At 32.2% G+C, this 19,430-nt stretch overlaps 1 protein-coding gene across 8 annotated transcripts in view; it reads left to right on the top strand.

Moving 5' to 3' along the window:
• ATF7IP2 (activating transcription factor 7 interacting protein 2) overlaps positions 1-19,430 on the top strand; it is an 86,010-nt gene that overhangs the window by 37,580 nt on the left and 29,000 nt on the right. For 5 of the 8 annotated variants that reach the window (XM_074280530.1, XM_074280523.1, XM_074280522.1 and 2 more), the window contains 5 exons: positions 1,166-1,290; positions 9,458-9,592; positions 12,659-12,745; positions 13,492-13,664; positions 18,026-18,096. In XM_074280530.1, the coding sequence (XP_074136631.1) occupies positions 1,166-1,290; positions 9,458-9,592; positions 12,659-12,745; positions 13,492-13,664; positions 18,026-18,096 (591 nt within the window). The remainder of the gene's footprint in view (positions 1-1,165; positions 1,291-9,457; positions 9,593-12,658; positions 12,746-13,491; positions 13,665-18,025; positions 18,097-19,430) is intronic. The other 3 variants (XM_074280527.1, XM_074280525.1, XM_074280528.1) reach the window with 1 other exon arrangement.

Consider the following 19,430-nt stretch of genomic DNA (forward strand, 5'->3'; position numbering starts at 1 on the left):
TAATAGAAAGACATAATAAATCAGACAAGACAACAAGATACAGGATAGTAGAAATAGCAAGACAATGCATTAAACCAGATATTCGATATGAAGGGCAAAAAATAATAGCTCTAGGGATTTTTGTTTCCAATATCAAAAAAACAGTGTCTGTTGTTCTCCATTATGTTTTTTATTTATCTTCATCCTAAAACAATCTTATTGATTCAATTTGGTTTTGGCATGCCTGTTTCTTTATTCATCCTTTATCCCAACCTCACCATTCATTGAGGCTCAAAGAATTTCATTTTAGCAAGAAATTACTTTTCCTTAAGACCCAAGAAGTAAGAGGTATATTTGTAATATTGCCCAATTTACCATTCATTTATTATTTCTTTTATTAAACATTAACCATTATCTCTGCCCTAGCCAGTTGAAGAAATACAATAAATAGCCACACTATCAAATGATATCAATTATGAAAGTTTGCCTTAAGATAGCTTATTCATTATTTTTATCCACATTTATAACCTTTAAATATTACTTCTATGTGATTTTTTATTTGTAAGTCTAGGCAGCAGAGAATATAGTGTTTATTTAATCTTTTCCCAGAAAATTCACTTCTATTTCAATAGTAAGATAAATATGGATGTACACTTAGGAAAATATTGTACTATGTGTTGAAACAGTCAGGCCAAATGTTTATTCAATTAATTTCTTTGGATACACTTCCTTGAATTCCTAAATAATATGGCAAGGAAACAGTTCACAAGAGATTTCACTTTTTGTACAGTATATTTTATTTATCTGTGTCAAGAGTTTACAATAATTTCTTAATAAGGAAAATTAAAAATAGCTTTGAATTAATTTTTTTTTTTAGTTCAAAGGACTTAAATGCCCCTAATTTGAGTGACTGACTTAATTTTCTTTTTGTTGTTGACCTGTTAGCAACAGTTAAAATCATAAGGGAAGTTTAATGTCAATAATACCTAAAATTTCAAGATTAATTTATGAATCAGCATTTTTCCCTAAATCTTTTGAATTAAAAAAAAAATTTAAACATTTCTATATTGTAGTTTTTTAATTGGTTTGTTACTGAGTGTCTAATATATAGAAAATTTCAATTGATCCCTTCATTTTAAAAGAAACATTAATTTTTGCTTCCTGGATCTTTTTCCCTCTCTCAAAGGCAGCAGCACCTCAAAGAAAAGAGTACTTTCAGGAAACAAAGAGAATATTAAGCGCATGAAAATTTCAAATGAAGTTAATGAGAACATTTGTATTGTGGGAAAAGAAAGCTCATTGTTTGAACAGGTAAAACTTATTATTTGCAATAGTTTTTATTTTTGAGTCAGAGAATACCTACTGACATTCCCAAAAAGTGAAATCTTAAGATCATAGTTTTATCTTACTTTATGCAAATTTGATTTGGAGAAATATAAAAGAGAAAGATGTGCTCTTCTTACAAAAGGGTTTGGCATTGTTTTTCTTGTAAACAGTAATCTTCCCTACTGTATTTAAACTAATGCAATAAAGAGTAGTACCTTAATTATTCTATGTTGCTGAAGAATGAGATGTTCCATATAAATTAACTCCAGTCTTTTCTCTAAATCTATAACTGTCTGACCTCTCTGTGGAAAGGAAGAAGCTGCTTCCTCATCTTGTAGTCATGGTAATTATTCAGCTTCATCTTATTGGTCTTTTTGTTTACATTATTTTAATCATTGTGTATATTCTCTCTTTGGTTCTGGTTGTTCTTTAATCTTCCATTGCTTCTCAGAATTCAACATTCACTGTTTCTCAAGGTATAATAATATTGCAGGTGTTTCACTAGCAAAATTCATTCTTTGTTCAGTTCATTGGCAGTCAGTTTGTTTTCATTTTTGGTTGAGGGAGAGGAATAGAGTGGTACTACAAAAAAAGTACCACTAAGAATATTCTTTTTTATGATTATTATTTTGTTAAAATATATATATCCAAAAGGAAATCTTAGGATCAAATACCAAATAATTTTCCAAAATGGTTAGATGAATTGATAGCTTCATTAACAGTGTGTTATTGAAGTGTGAAGCCAAGATGGTGGAATAAGGTAGGAACTTCCCTGAACTGTCTCAAATTCATCTCCAAACAATTATAAAATAATACCTTGAAGCAAATTCTGGAGCCACACAACTAAGAAAAGGATGAGATAAAACAATTTTTCAGCCCAAGGCAACTTAGAAGATCAACAGAAGAAAAGTCTGTCTCTCAGTTAAAAGGGAAATACCAACAGGTAGTGTCAAGGCAAAACAAAATCAGAGGACAACAGTGTCAAAGCAGCTATATGTGAAGCCTCAAATTCAAGTGTGAATTGATTTCAGGCTCAAAAAGAACTGATTGTGCTCAAAAAGGGTTTTAAAAATCAAATAAGAGAGATAATAGAAAAATTGGGGAAAGAAATGATATGTAAAAGGTGATACAAAAATCCACTGAAGAAAATAACTCCTTAAAAAGTTGGCCAAATGGAATAGGAGGTTCAAAGCTCACTGAAGAAAATAATAACTTAACAATTAGAGTTGGGCAAGTGGAAGTTAATGTCTCCATAAGACATCAAGAAACAATAAAACAAAATCAAAAGAATGAAAAAAATAGAAGAAAATGTGAACTATCTCATCAGAACAACTGACCTGGAAAAAAGATCAAGGAGAAATAATTTAAAAATTATTGGGCTTCCTGAAAACTCTTAATTAAAAAACAACAACAACAACAACAACAAAAAACCTGAACATCTTTTAAGAAATTATCAAGGAAAACTTCTTGATGTCCTTGAACCAGAAGTTAAAACAAAAACTAAAAAAAATCCATCAGTTACCTAAAAGAAATCCCCACTTGAAAACTCCCAGGAATATTATAGCTAAATTCCAGCACTCCCAGATCAAGAAGAAAATATGGAAAGCAATCAGAAAGAAATAATTTAACTGTTTCTACTTTAAAGGATTGGAGAATTTGGTAATATTCCAGAAGGCAAAGGAGCTAGGATTGCAACCAAAAATCACCTACCCATCAAAACTAAGTATACTTCTTCATCACCTGGGGAGAAATGGATATTCAATGAAATAGAGGACTTTTAAGCATTGCTGATTAAAAAACAAAAACAAAAAACAGCTGAATAGAAAACTTGACTTTCAAATAGAATACTCAAGAAGAGTGTAAAAAGATAAACAACAGATCATAAAGGATTCAGTATGTTTATTTACATTCCTATATTTATTCCTATAAAGAGCTTCTAGCTTTTTAGAATCATTATCAGGGCAGTGAGGAATTGTACCTAGACAAAGAACATGAGTATAAATTGACCTTGATGGAATGAAATCCAAAAAAAAAACAAAATTAAGAGATGAGGAGTAGGGTTGCACTGGAAGAAAAGAGAAAAGGAAATAGAATAAGATAAATTGTCTAAGGCAAAAAAACAAACAAACAAAAAAACAAACCCTAGTACGGTGAAGGGAAAGATAGGGGTGAAGGGAGAGTGCTTGAGCATTAACTCTCATTGCAATTAGCTCCAAGATGAGTAGCAAATATATTCCATTATATGTAAAAAATTATCATACCTTGTGGGTAATTGCAGTGGGGATAAATGAATAGAAGTTGGGAGGGGGAAATGATAGAAGGAGGGATGAATTTGGGGAGGCAGTGATCAGAAGCAAAACAGTGGTGAGGACAGAAAGGGTGAAAGGAAAAAGAATGAAAGAAAGTGATAGGGAAGAAGTGACAAACAGGAAAATAAAATTAAGGGGTTTTTAATTTTTATTTACTGGGTTACTTATTATTTATAATTTCTGAACACAGTAATAACTTGAGTTGAATGGGATGAACTTCACATAAAATAGAAGTGGATAGCAGAATAGATTAAAAACTAGAATCCTACAATATGTCGTTTGCAAAAGACATTTGAAGCAGGCAAGCAAGCAGGCACACACACACGCACGCACACACACACACACACACACACACACACACACACACACACACAAGGACTAGAGCAAAATCTGTTATACTTCAGCCAAAGTAAAAATGCAAAGATAGAATCTCAAAGAAAAAGTAAAAATAGATCTAATTAAAAGGGATAAAAACAAAACTGCATCTTGATAAAAGTTAATATATCAATACTAAATATTAAATCAAATAGGAATAATATTCAAGCTTTTATTTACAGGAATAAATAGACTATAAACTTATACTAATGGGGACTTCAGTGTTACCCTTTCAGAACTAGATAAATCTAACCACAAAATAAATAAGAACATGGCACTTATGGAAAAATTGACCTTGTATTAGGGCATTAAAAACCCCACTCTCAAAAACAGAAAGGCAGAAATATGAAATGCATCTTTTCCAGATTATATGCAATAAAAAATACATTCAGTAAAGGGCTATGGAAAGATTAAAAATTAATGGGAAAATAAAAAAGGAAATCCCCAAAATGAATGGGACTAAGAACAAATCATAGAAAATAATTTTATTTAAAAAAACAATAGCAATAAAACAACATACTAAAATATATGGGATGCAGCTAAAGAAGTACTTAAGGGAAAATTTACTTTTCTGAATGATTATCTCAAAGAAGCATGTTAATGAATTGGGCCTGCAATTTTAAAAAAAGCAACCAACCAGAAAAAGAGTAAATTTAAAATCTGCTGTTTAAAAAAAAAAAAAAAAAGACAACAACAAAAAACACTAAATTGGAAATCCTCAGAACAAAGGAGAAATTAATATAAGTCAGAAAATCATTGGATTAACAAATGAAGCTAACTGATTTTATGAAAAAAAAAAGAATGAAATAGTCATTTTTTAAATTTTATTTTCTAAAAAATCATATCAGTATCAAAAAATGAATTATCAGTACAAATTCATCAACAATGAAGAGGAAATTAAAACAACTATTAAGAGCTATTTTACCCAATTACATGCTAATAAATCTGACAATCTAAGTGAAATGGGCGAATATTTACAAAAACAAATTGCTAAGATGAACAGAAGAGGAAATAAAATACTTAACTCCATCTCCGAAAAGTTGAATTGAAGAACAAAAGAAAAAAAAATGCACAGGCCCTGATGGATTCAGAAATGAATTCTAATACTATATAAAGTATTGGAAAAATAAGTGAAGTCTTAATAGATTCCTTTTATGCTACAAATATGGTATTTATACCTAAGTCAGAAAGAACTAAAATAGAAAGAAAACTATAAACCAATTTCTTTAATGAATCTTGATGCAATAATTTTAAATAAAATATTAGCAAAGAGATTACAGCAATAAATAACAAAGATAGTAAACTATAGGATGAAAAGGTAGGATTTACAGCAGAAATGGAGGGCTAGTTCAATATTAGGAAAATTATCAACATAATTGACCATGTCAGTAACAAAACCTAGCAAATCATGATTATCTCAATAAATGGAGAAAAAGTCTTTGATATACAATATCTATTACTTGTTAAAAACACTAGAGATCATAGTAATAAATTGAGCTTTCCTGTTTTTAAATAAGTAGTATTTATCTAATAAAACCATAAACAAGTCTTATCAGTAATGGGGAATAAACAAGAAGCCTTTCCAGTAAGATCTGGGATGAAGAAAGAATACCAATTATCACATTATTATTCAGTATTGCACTTGAAATGTTAGCTATAAAAAAAAAGAGAAGAAAAAAATTGAAAGAATTAGAAACAAAACTATCACTTTTTACAGATGATATGATGATATACTTAGAGAATCATTAAAAACTAATTAAAATAATTAATAATTTTAGCAAAACTGGCAGGTTACAAAATAAACTAACATAAATCACCAGCATTTCTGTATATTACCCACAAAATTCAACAGCAAGAGATATAAAATCCCTTTTAAAATAACATATTAAGGGACAGCTAGATTGCACAGTGGGTAGAGCACCAGTCCTGAAGTCAGGAAAACCTGAATTCAAATCTAGCCTCAGACATTTACTAGTTGTGTGACCCTGGACAAGTCACTAAACCCCAATTGCCTTGCCCCCCAAAAAACAAACAAACATAAAATATCTTGACCAAATAAAATACTTGGGAGCCCAACTATCAAGAAAAACACTATAAAACACTTTTCAAACAAAGTCAGATCTGAATAATTGGAAATTTTTCAATTGGTCATGAATAGGCCAAGGCAACATAGTAAAAATAACAGTAATATCTAAATTAATTTATTCAGTGCCATACCGATCAGACAACCAAAAAAATTATTTTATTAAGCTATAGAAAATAAAATTCAAAAGATCAAGAGTATCAAGGAAATTGATGGAAGTTGGCCTAGCTATATCAGATCTAAAACTATTTTGCAAAACAATGATTATCAAAACAATCTGGTACTTACTGGCTGAGAAATAGAGTGATATTCCATTGATCAATGGAATAGATTAGGTGCAAAATGCACAATAGTAAATGGCCATAGTAAACTAGTGTTTAATAAACCTAAAGACCTAAGTTTGGAGGGTTAGAACTGTATGAAAACTAGAAAACAGTATGGCAGAAACAAGGCAGAGACTACCATCTTATACCATATACTAATATAAGGTCAAAATGGATATATGGTTTAGACATAAAGGTGATACCATCAGCAAATTAGTCAAACCTGGAATAGCTTACTCATTAGATTTATGGATAAGGGAATGATTTTTATCCAAGCAAGAGATAGAGAGGATAATGAAATATAAAATGGATAATTTTGACTATGTTAAACTAAAAAATATTTTCACAAAACCAGTGCAAACAAGATTAGAAGGAAAGTAGAAAACTGGAAAGCTATTTTTACATCAATAATGAAGGCCTCATTTCCTAAGTATATAGAGAAATATAGAGTCAAATTTGTAAGAATAAAGTCATTCCCTGTTTGATAAATAGTCAAAAATTATATGTATGGAGTTATACACAGAGAAATCAGTTATCTATAGTCATGAAGATTTGTTCAAAATCACTTAGAGAAATACAAATTAAAACAACTGACATCTTACACACTTATCACTTTAGCTAATATGACAAGAAAGGAAAATGACAAATTTGGAGAGAATGTAGAAAAATTGGGACAGGGCATTGTTGATGGATTTGTGAAGTGATCCAATCATTCTGGAGAGCCATTAGGAATTATAACTAAAGAGATAAAATTGGATACACTTTGATCCATTCAAAAGAAGAAAGAAAAGACCTATTGTATAAAAATATGCTTAGCAGCTTTTTTGTGGTGGCAAAGAATTGGAAATTGAAGGAATGTCCATTAATGGAGAAATGGATGTGGAAATTGCGCTATATAATTTTGATGGCATACTGCTGTACTACAAGAAATAAACAAGATGGTTTCAACAAAAAAACCTGACGAACTTGATGCAAAATAAAGGAACCAGAACAAAGAAAACATTGGACAAACAACAGCAGCATTGTATAAAAATCAACTGTGAAAAACTTAGCAATTTTTAGAAATATAATGGTCTAAGACAATTCCATGAGAGAGACCTTGAGAGTGTCCTCATATTACATTTTCTGACCTCCTTGTAAGCATTTGCTCTGTATGAGTTCTCCATAAAAGTCTATTTGGCATTTGAACAATGAAGGTAGTTAAATGGAGTTGTGCTCTCAACCGTAGAGTTTGAATGCTTATCAGTTTAATTCGAGAAAGGACCTCAGTGTCTGATATCTTATCCTGCCAGGTGATCTTCAAAATTTTATGATATGGGAAGATACTGTAACAGGACTGCGCAGCATTGCGTGCTCTCATTAGAGGAAATGTTGTACTGTATGAGCATAGCAGAATTGAATTAGTTCACTACTATGCTTTGATCCTCATTCAATCTCCATAGTTCCTCTGGATGCAGATGGAATTTTCCATCCCAAATCTATTGGAATTGCTTTGAATCACCACATTGTTGAAAAGAGCCAAGTATAGACTTGGTTGATCATCATGTAACCTTGAATACAATGTTCTCCTGGTTCTGCTCACTTAATATATCAGTTCATGCAAGTCTTTCTGGGCTTTCCAGGAATCAGCCGCTCATCATTTCTTATAGAACAATACTATTCCATTACCTTCATATAACATAACTTAGCCATTCCCAAACTGATAGGCATCCACTCAAGTTCCAATTCCTTGCCACTATATCTTTGTTCAAATGATTCCCAAACCTACAAAACAAAAAAGGATCAATTATCTCTTCTCCCTTGAGCCTTTCTTTCTTGCCATCTATTCTGTTCCTGTACAGACATCACCATCTTCCTTGTCACTCAGGCCATAAATCTTAATCTCATCCTTGACTCCTCACTCACCTTATATAACCAGTCTTTTGCCAAATCTTGTCACTTATACTTTTATAACTTCTCTCATATGGCTCCTTTCCATTCACAACCACAATGCTAGTTTCAAAATCTTTATCACCTTTCACCTGGACTATTGGCAGTAGTCTTTTGTCTGGTTTATCTCCTGACAGTCTCTCTCCACTCTGCCAAGATTTTAAAAAAACAATAAAACCATGTCATCCTTTTGCTGCTTATTAAACTCTAAAGGCTCCTTGTTACCTCCAGGATATTATCAATACTATACCTGACCCATAGTGTTGATAGACTGACCCCTTAATATTCTGTGTATTTTGTAGTAATTTTGAATGTAGCTTATTTCAACCTGTTTTGGGGTATTGTTATATAGAAATGCTAGTGATTTTATGTGTTAATTTTATATCCTATTACTTTACTGAAACTATTAATTGACTTAATTTCTTTACTTATTTCTTGGGACTTTTAAAGTAAATGATAGCATGGCATTTGTAGGTAACAATTTTTTTTTTCTTCTCACTATCAGTATTTTATGCTTTTAATTTCTTTTTTTCTGTTGTGAACATTTATAAAATAATGTCAACTGTTGGGGAAGTTTGAGGGGGCTTTGCCTTACCCCTGTATTTACGAAGGTAGCATTTTTAAATTTCTTAATTGAAGAAAAGATTAGCTTTTGATTTTAAATATATGTCCTATTGTTTTATTTTTAAAAGGGTCAAGATTTATTTATGTATATTACTTCATTCCCTAGTATTTCTGAATAAATGATCCATTATATTACTTTAACTTATTAAAATTATATAGAATTAGTTTTATTAATAATTTTTAGGAAAGATTTATTTATAAATATAGGTAGCTATAAATTCAGGTTAACTTAATGAAATTGCATCAATTCTTTTTTAATCAAGTATTAAATAGTACATCTTAAAATTTAATAAATCCAAACTAAAATTTGGCTCAGCAACTAGATGAAAATGCATGTGATTTAGAAGAGAAAAAATGATGTAATAATTTTTTAATGTTAAGACTTCAGAAGAAAATAAGTTTGAAGAATAGGGAAAGGTTGTATGTTTTTGTTTCAAAAAGTAGAAAATAACCCTCGAGGTTTGTGAGCTTTTAACTTGAAATGTAGGCTTTTTATTTTTAATTTTTAGGTTAAATGCTTGATTCAACAGGAAGTCTGCGTTATAAATTACAAAGTATTTGACCATAAGCTGAAGGAACTAAATGAGCGAGTTGACAAGACCCAGTGCAGAAAAAAGCACGAAGCAATAGCTATCGAACTTCTTGTAAGTTTGCTTCTGTGAAAAATATTGTGAGCTCATTTTAATGTTTTAGTGAGTCCTAGTCTATTTGAGTTGAAAATCTATCAACATGCATTTACAAAGCACATTAGGGAGTACAAAGGAAAAAAGAAAAAAATCTGTTCCTTTAAGGAATTTACATTTCTAATGAGGGAGAAAACGTCCCTAAATTGGTGTATTCAGATGCATACAAAATAGATGGAAAAGAACCTGGAAGAGGCAGGCTTTTGCAGCTCTTCCTTCCTTCTATAGATAGCATTTGAGTTCATCTAAAAGGAAACATTTCAACCATAGAGGATAACCATTTCATCATGACAGAAGTGAAACATTGTGTTTAATAAGGAATGGCAAGAGGACCTTAAGGATCAATAGTATTTGTGAAGTGAAGTAATGCTTTTAAGAGTGGAAAGATAGGAAGAAGCTAAGTTGTGAAAAGCTTTAAATGCCAAATAGGAGAGTGTGTATTTGAATACCAGAAGTGATAAGAAACAACTAGAATTCCATGAGAAGGCTGGGGAGTGAGTGACATGGTCAGACCTATGTTTTAGAAAAATTACTTTGGCATTTGAATGCTTTGACTAGATTGGAGTTGGGGAAACCAACTTGGATGTATTTGCAGTAGTCCAAGAGAAAGGTGATACGGGTCTGAACTAGAATGATAATGCCTGTAAGAGTAGAAAGAGATGTTTTCTAGAAGCGTTGGAGGTAGAAACAGAATTTGGCAACTGATTGGATATATACAGTGAATGAGAGTAAGCTTTTGAGAATGAAACAAGGTTGCTAACCTAGATGGCAGAGAATAGTGTGCCCTTTATAGTACTTTTGAAGTTCAGAAGAGGAGAGGGTTTGGGATGGGGGTGGGGGAGGGCAGAGGAGTATACCAAATTCTCTTTTGTATACATTTTACACATTGAGGTATTTGGGTATCTACTTCAATTTGTCCAACATGAAAATCTTAGTATGAGACTGGAGCTATAAATCTGGGAATCAGCATGGTGGTAATAATCACACCCATAGAAGTTATTCACATCAACAAGTGAGAGAATGTAAGGAGAAAAGAGGGACCAGTCAGAACATTGGTGTATAGTACTCATGGTTAGAGGTCATGACATGAATGAAAATATAAGCAGAAGAGTCTGAGGAGAGTCACATAAGGAAGAAACCCAAGAAAAAGCAATGTTGTGAAAATTCAGAGAAGAAGGAAGGTGGTGTTACCAGAGAATGAGGATTTAAGGAGGAGTTGTTAGATTGAGTAATTAAGAGATCACTTATAAATTTGGAGGGAACTTTTCAGTTGAATGATAGTCAGAAGCCAGATGGCAGAGATTTTGAGAGACAGAAGCACTGAGCATAAAAGCTGAGAAAGGAAGGAGAAAGATTGGATGGCTACTACCTAGGATGGTAGGCTCTAGAGAGAATATTTTTAAGTTTGGAAGTGAGGCATCATGGTTGGGATGATAGTGAGGAAAATCTACCAGAGAAGATACAAGGGACTGGGATCACTGATGTAGGTAGAAGGGTTGGTTTTTAACAAAGTAAAGGAATACCCCTTCTTATAAGACTGAAAAAAAGGAGAAATGGTGGAGGATAACATCTAGAAAGAGTCCTTGAGTAATGGATTCAATTTGGGGGGATAAAAAATGAAAGATTCTCAGCTATGCTGCTAGGGAGCTTAAGAGAGAAGAGGTTTGGAACAACAATATTAGTGAGCTGGATTAAGAGGTTAGAAGATTTCTTTGTTACAGTGAGGGCTCATTTGAATTAAGATCTAACGTACTTCAAGTGGATTAAGTTATTACTTTTTCTAATTCTTTGGCAACTGGTAAGAGGTGGGAAGTAGATGATGGGATTAACTTATGCTTGTAGTTTGACAAGATATGATCCGAAAGAAGACAAGGAGGGGGTGGGGTAAAGGGTTTGAAAATAGAGGATAGTGTAGAGTTGAACTGGTTCATGGAAAGGTCTACATTGGGAAGGGAGGAGAAAGAAACCAAAGCAATAGAAATGGCCTGAGAAAGTACTGCAAGTTGGAGTGGGTAGAGGTAATTGTGATGATTGAGAATGGGCTTAGAGGAGGAGATGGTATGATCAGAGACTGATCAGATAAAGAAATTTTAAATTCCTGTAATAATGAAGTAGAATGTTTGTGAAGGACAGCAAGATTAAGAATCATCCATGTATATAACTGAAGTGGAATGGAGGTAAATTGATGGAGGAATTCAGAAGTTAGAATTTTTGAGGTAACATCAACATATATGATGAAATTCCTTAATATAAGGGCAGGAGTTTCTGTGGTGATACTGTCTTCATGGTCATTTTGCTGGTCTTTTGTAACAAAATGTTTTAGTATATCAAAATTAGGATGAAACATAACCCAGAAGAACTCATCATCTCTTCGCTTGGATTTTTTTGAAAAATATATATTTTAAGATATTCTCACAATATCTGAGGGAGAAAGGTCCAAGATAGAATTTAAAATAGTGCCAAACTAAGAAACATCCCAGAAAAACATGTGGCCCAGGAGAAATAGACTCTTTACATCTATCAGGTATACTAATTCAGTGATTCAAAGTGTACATTTGTTTTGGCTCTTGACAGAGTATGGCAGCATTCATAACAAAAGAATGAAGTAACAATATTTTGCTTTTATTTTCTAGCTCATCTGCCCTGTTTTTGAAATTTTTAAAATCATTATAAAGGTCTCCTCTGCTTTCATTTGCATACTTTATTAATTGGTAATGTTACTGTTTAGGACCTAATTTATCTAATCTATTTTGGTGGTTTTGTTTTCCATTCCTGAATACTTCATTTGATTGAATTTTACATGTAAAACATCTCCACTGGCTCATATCACAATTCTCTGATGTGATTTCATTTATATAAGTATACGCTCTAGTTTTCAGAAAACAGTTCCAAAAAGTAGATCATCTTTCCCCTGGCCAAAAAAAAAAAAAAAAAAAAAAAAAAGTTAAGTAAAAGATACTTAAGTTTTATTTAGTTTTTCATTTTGGTGATTAATTGTTTTCTTTCTTTCTTTTTTTTTTTTGTTAGAAAAAAATATCAAAACTTGATAAATGTATTAAAGCTGCCTTAACACTTCAGAAGATTGGATTAGAATCAAATATACCTGCCTGCAAGGTACTGTATGATCTTCAGATTATATCAATCAGTTATTGATAGATGATTTATAACAGTTATGCAGATGATATCATCATTTTAAAAGAAATGAGATCAGAACTAAAGGAACTCAGAGAGCCTAAAAGACATTTAACATTTTCAGGCTTTGTTTTCTGCCCTTTTGTTGTTGGGTTTTCCCATGACTGACTGTGTATCTCTGAAAAAGACTCTTGGGCATTACTTTTATTCTCTTTGTATGTCATAGCAAATATCAGAAGAGGGAAGGGTAAAAATAAGTGTAAGTATAATGAACATAAAGCAGAATGTTGTTCAGAAGTTTTGAGCTCAAAAATATTTTAAGCTTTTCTTCAAATCTGTCAAAACAAGTTACTTTTATAAATCTTCAATTAAGTAAAAGAACACTTGAAAATCCCACCAATGCTTAAGCCATGGATTTTTTTTAACTTAGTATTTATTCTTATATTTTGTCCAAATATATGTTCATAATTATTTTCCTATTTAAGCCCTTCTCCCCACCCCCTAATTTCCATGTGTAACTTTTGGTATCTTAAGAGTTAGAAGACTCTATAAAGTTAGCATTTACCAATAAAAGTTTCTTTAAAATTTAGAGACTCTAGTAGCCAAGCATTAGCTTTAGGAATTAGCTATTTCTAAACCTTTCCAAAAAAATTTACTTGAAAAGTAGCATCTGAATTGGATCCCTAAGAAATCACATCTCCTCTTCCCCTTCATCCCCTATTGAGCAGGTCACAAAATCAAAGTCTGTCATATTGAATAAGAATCAGGCTGAGAGGGACAGCCCAAGTATGAAATTGACTTCTTTGAACATGAAATCATCCAGACCTTCAGAACTCTCTATTGATGAAGCAAAGCAAAAGAATAATTTGACTGAAGATTGTGTTGAAGTTGTGTCTGAAAGGTAGGTGTCCCTACTTATTTAAAAAAAAAAAAAAAGTATAGCTACATAAATTGATGTAGAATTGTAAATGCATTCTTTTCCCTATTAAAGAGGAAAGTAGGATGCCATGGTCCTTTATAGAAATTAAAATACACTTTTTCAATGAGAAGAACTTGATTAGGAATTCTCAAAAGACTTTTTTGTGGTTGCTATTTTGTCACTACTGTTTTCTGAAGTTAGCTGATACACTTTCTCATTCTGCTTCCATTATAAGTCTTCTGAGATTTTTATGTGAAAAATTATACTCAAAAGCTGATATGAGACTTTTGAAAAAAAAAAGTCTAAATGACATTTTTCTAGGTGTATTAAATGGCATCCTGTTTTCTGGATCTTAGAATCATAGATTTTTGAGCTGAAAAAGAGATCTGAGAGGCTTAGTCCAAACCATTTATAGAGGATGAAATTGATACGTAGAGAAATTAAATTACCAGAGAAATATTTGAGGCAAAATTAAAACACAAGTGCTTCTGATTCTTTTAAATCTGGTGCTCTTTCCACTGATATTGGAATGGTGTTATGTCCAGTTGATACACAAAACAGTTGTAGCCACTAATCACATCTTGGGAAGGCATCCCTAAAATTGGTGGCAAGAGCAAGAGGTGTTACATTTTAATGAAGAGGTATAATCAATTAGCCTGAATTAGAAGGTTTGGAGAGTTCTTTTAAATGAATAGGTCTGGGAGCTCCAATGATTCTCAGTGATTTTGAATTATATTATCCCATTGGTTTATTGATTTCATGACTAAGTCTCTTAAAAATGCTGTGTAGCACATAATTATATAGTACTCAGAAGCTTTATTACACTTCTGTTTTCAGATAGATTGCATCATAGGCTTGTCAGATTAAAATCCTTCTAGAAACATGGGGATGAAGGATGTTGTTTTGGAGTATCTGCAATAATTTGTACATGTCCTTTTTCATTATTTAAATATTACTCTCAATTTAGGAACATTATCCTAATTTAGTAAGTTTGATTATTCTACATTCTTTTCTAGGTCCTTCAAGGTGAATGAGTGAAAATCTCAGCATTAGGTAGATGAAAGGCATTTTTTTAAAATGAGCTTTGTAAGCTGAAGGAGGGGGGGACTCTCCTGTTTTGATTGATATTTATATGATCAGTATGCATGAGATGAGTGAAAGAGGAAGGGAGGTTCAGCAGGGAAAGAGAAGAAATTCTAGTTCTTTTCTCTAGGTCCCATTGGTTTTGGAGGCAAGAACAGTTCTCCACATCCTTACATTTCTAGCTTGTCAATCAGTCATTAAGCATTTATCAAGACCTTACTGGGTGCTAGATACAAAGAAAGACAAAAGCAATCCCTTCCTCAAGGAGCTCACATTAGAGTGGAAGAGACAACATGCAACTATGTACGTAAAGCATATACAGAATAAACTTAAGAGAGATCAGAAAAGGCTTTGTGCCAAAGCTGAGTTTTTATCTGAAATTGAAAAAAACCAGGAGGAAGAGATGAGTGGAGTGAGAACACTCCAAACATGGGCACTGGCAGTGAAAGTATTATGGATTCAGAAATGAAGTTTCATATGAGGAAAAGCAAATCGGCCAGTGACACTACTAGATTGTAGTATGTTAAGGAGGAAAGCATGATAGATTAGAAAGTTAGGAGACTGGTTACAAAGGAGTTTAACAGCCAAACAGAAGTTACTATATTTGATCCCAGAGGTAATAAGAAGCTACTGGGGTTAAGTGAGTGGAGTAGCAGAGTGAGGAATGACATGGCTTCAGAAGACTTTCATAAGATCACTTTGTTAATCATAGGGTCAACTGGAACGAAGAGAGAACTATAGTAGGCAAATCAACCAACAAATTATTGGAATAATCCAGATATGAGATAGCAAGGGCCTGCACCTACATGGTGGTAGTATTAAAGGAGAAAAGGGATGTATGTAAGAAATACTGAGAAGATAAGAGTTAATAATTCTTGACAATCCATTGGATATAAGGAGTGAGTGCAAGAGAAGACTGAAAGGTGCCACCTAGATTATGAGTCTGGAAGACTGGGGAGATAGTGGTCTACTCAGAGTAATGGGGAAGTTTGAAAAAGTAGAGAATTGGGGGCAGGAGAAAACAGGGATGGGGAGAAGAAGGGATGATCAGGCTTTGGACATAATGATTTTAGGATGTTTGTTGGGATATAACTTATTTGAGAAATGTGAATGATACCCTTTAACATATTCTACACTTAAAATGTATATAACTTGGCAAAATCATCCTAAAATGAATACAGGTCAATTAAAAAAAAAGATTTGTTAGATTCCCTATATGTACAGAATTACAAAAAGGCAGTATGATGCCCACCCTGTGTTCTTAAAGACTTCCAGTGTTAGGAGATAGAGGAGACATATAAAAAATAACATTGTACAAACAGAAATATAAGTTCCTGCGGAAGAACTTGGCAAAGTGTTATGAAGAGAGCAATTCTTGTTCATTTAGGATGAGATAGAGAAGATTAGTGAAAGGGACAGTTGAATGGAAGAGGTAGCACCTAAATTAAGCCTTGAAGGAAGAGAAGAATTTCAGAAGTTGGGAATTAGTGAGGAGGAGAGTATCTATTCCATGTACAAAGGCAATATGAACAAAGGTACAGAGATTTGAGAGGACAAGATTGGAATATAGACTTGTTAGATTTGGCACCATTGTAGAGCAATACTTTTTTTCTATAATGGCTTTTTATTTATAAGACATATGCATGGGTAGTTTTTCAATACTGACCCTTGCAAAACCTTCTGTTCCAACTTTTCCCCTTCTTCCCCCCACCTCCTCCCCTAGATGGCAGGTAGTCCAGTGCATGTTGAATATGTTAAAGGATATGTTAAATCCAATATATTTATACAGTTATCTTGCTGCACAAGAAAAATCAGATCTAGAAAGAAAGAAAAAAACCCCGAGAAGGAAAACAAAAATGCTAGCAAACCATAACACAAAGAGTGGAAAAAATGCTATGTTGTGGTCCACACTCATTTCCTATAGTTCTCTCTCTCTCTAGATGTAGCTGACTCCCTTAATTATTAAACAATTGGAATTAGTTTGAATCATCACATTGTTGAAGAGAGACATGTCCATCAGAATTGATCTTCATATAATTTTGTTGTTACCATTCTGCTCATTTTACTGTAAGTCTCTCCAGGCCTCTCTGAAATCATTCTGCTGGTCTTTTCTTACAGAACAATAATAGTTCAGCCATTCTCCAATTGATGGGCATCCACTCAGTTTCCGGTTTCTTGCCACTCATTGTAGAGTAATTTAAGAGAAATTGGCAGGACTATTTTATTTGGTAGGAAATCTGAATTTACTGAAAGATTTTAAATAGAAGGGCATTACATGATTAAAACACATTGCATTAAAAAAAGATGACTCAGGCTAGCTTGAAAAGACTGAAGCCAAGAAGACCAAGTTGGGTAAGAAGGGTTTGCAATAGTTGTGGTGAGAAAAGATGAGAATAGTTGCAGTGGGAGTGAAAAGTTAAGGTTGGTGAAGTAGAAATGATCTAACTTGACAAATGACTAAATTTATGGCATGGAGAGGGTAATTCTTTTATCTTATGTGACCAGGTGAATAGTTGTGCCATGAATAGAGAAATTAGGGGAAAGGGTAGGTATTAAGTGAAGAAAGTTAAGTTTTGGACATATTGATTTTATGTTCCAGTGGTGCATTTAGATGAAACTATCCAGCCTACCTTTGAACATGTGGGACTGAAGCTCTGGAGAAAAGTTGGGAGTGGAGATTATAGATTTGGGAATTATTTATATGGAAATGACAATTAAAGTATTCTTAAGGAAGCAACAGCTATAGAACAGGAAGAAATTTTTTTAATAGAAGAGAAAAAAGAAAATAGCAAAGACTAAATATGCTCTCTAATCTAGTGATAACACTTTGGGCCTATAGTGAGTGGAAGGAAAGATTGAAGAAGGAAAGGTGATGGAGAGAGTGTGTAGAAAGGATAAATTTATGTATATACTTTATTTTTATATATAGATATATATTTATTTATATTTTTAACTGAAAATTTCAGATGATTTTTATTTTAAGGATTTTCCGATACACTTTTGAAATAACTAAAGCTGTTGTTGTAAAACCAAGGTTAAGAATCATTGATTTTTCTTTCAAAACCACTTTTTCTCATGTACTTGACTTGGAAATCATGGTATTTTGTGGATTTATATTTTCTCTATCTGTTATTTTTTTTTTTATCAACCTAAAATATAAACATGCTTGAGTTGTAAGAAAAATTCTTATCATTTCATGGTGATGTCTGAAATTACATTTTCAATTTGTATTTTTTTCTTTTTCTTTTTTATCATTTTAGTAACAATCCTGATGTTGTGCTGATTTCTGAGGAAAAAGATCATTTGAAAGCTCCAGTAACAAGTACAACAGGTATCCTAAGTTAACTAGAAAGTTCTTTAATTTTGGACTTTTATGGTTGCAAAAAATTAAAACCTTCATTTATTTATCAAATCATTTATTAAATAGGGCTGATATTAATGTTTATGCTCATTTAACTAGATAACACTCTACTCCCATAAAGGACCATGTTAACAGTTTAAACTATGCAATTTGATCTATATTTATCCAAATATTTAGTGTTAACAGAATATATATAGTATTCAGATATCCTTGTGTTGAATCATGTTTTTTAACCATGTTTTGTGTTGTCTTTTTTCCCCTCTTTTTTCTACTTTAATCTAGCTATACCACTTAGAAATGTTTGTCATTAAATAGAAGTAAAGAATTTTTTAATTTTGAAAGAATATGAAAATGTGTAGATCCACTAAAAAAAAAAAAAAAAATCAGTTTTAAAACAAAGTCAGTGCTGTTAAAAGCAGCCCCTGGCATCTTAAACTCTTAAATGAGCTCCTCTATCCAACCTTGGAGCTTGAGAATCTGAACTCTTAAATGAATTCTTCACATTCAAATTTGGAGATTGGAATCTTAAGTGTACCCCTCCAAACAAACATATATCTTTGAGCTAGTAATATGTTTTGTCTAATTTGTTTCCAAACTCTGTTCATATCACCACCAAACTACAGATTTCCAGAATGTTGCTTTTAGATGTGGCACTCATTATTTTTTGTTCTGAAATTGTATATGAATGCTAGAATTTTTAGATAACTTTTTTTTAATATTTAAAAGCCTTATTTTAATGTATTTAAGATCATTTGTCTCACTGGATTAAAAAAAAATTATGCACATAGTTGTTCTAATCTCACATCCTATAACTGTAGAAATTGTGGATTTCTAGTTTCCACAAAGAATTAGAAAAAGATTTTAAGCATTTATTCCTTCCATCTGGTCTTAGGCAAGATGAGACAAACTATTTCACACAATCCATCCTCTGTCAGTAATAGGATTAAGTTTTAAACTTTTTCAAATACTTTTAAAGACAAGGGAGCCCACAGTTTAAAAATTTACTCTAAGGATTTTGAGCTTTGAAGGAATGTGTATTTTTTTTACTCTGTGATAATTGTGTATGTGAAACTGAATATTGTCTACATATGAATATATTTGATTGAAGAAGTAAAGTTGCTTTTTCTTTCATCAACTATGAGAGGTGAGGCATAGTTCAATTCAAGCAGTCTTATTTTGGAGGAATTCATTTATATGACTAAACAGTTCCTATCTAGTTACAAGAAGATAGCTTTAACTCCTGGATATTCATAGTTCAGATTATAGCTTCTCTCTGGGTTTCAGAAAACAATCTGACTCAAATT

Source organism: Sminthopsis crassicaudata, chromosome 1 (assembly GCF_048593235.1).
Source record: "Sminthopsis crassicaudata isolate SCR6 chromosome 1, ASM4859323v1, whole genome shotgun sequence".
NCBI lineage: Eukaryota > Metazoa > Chordata > Mammalia > Dasyuromorphia > Dasyuridae > Sminthopsis > Sminthopsis crassicaudata.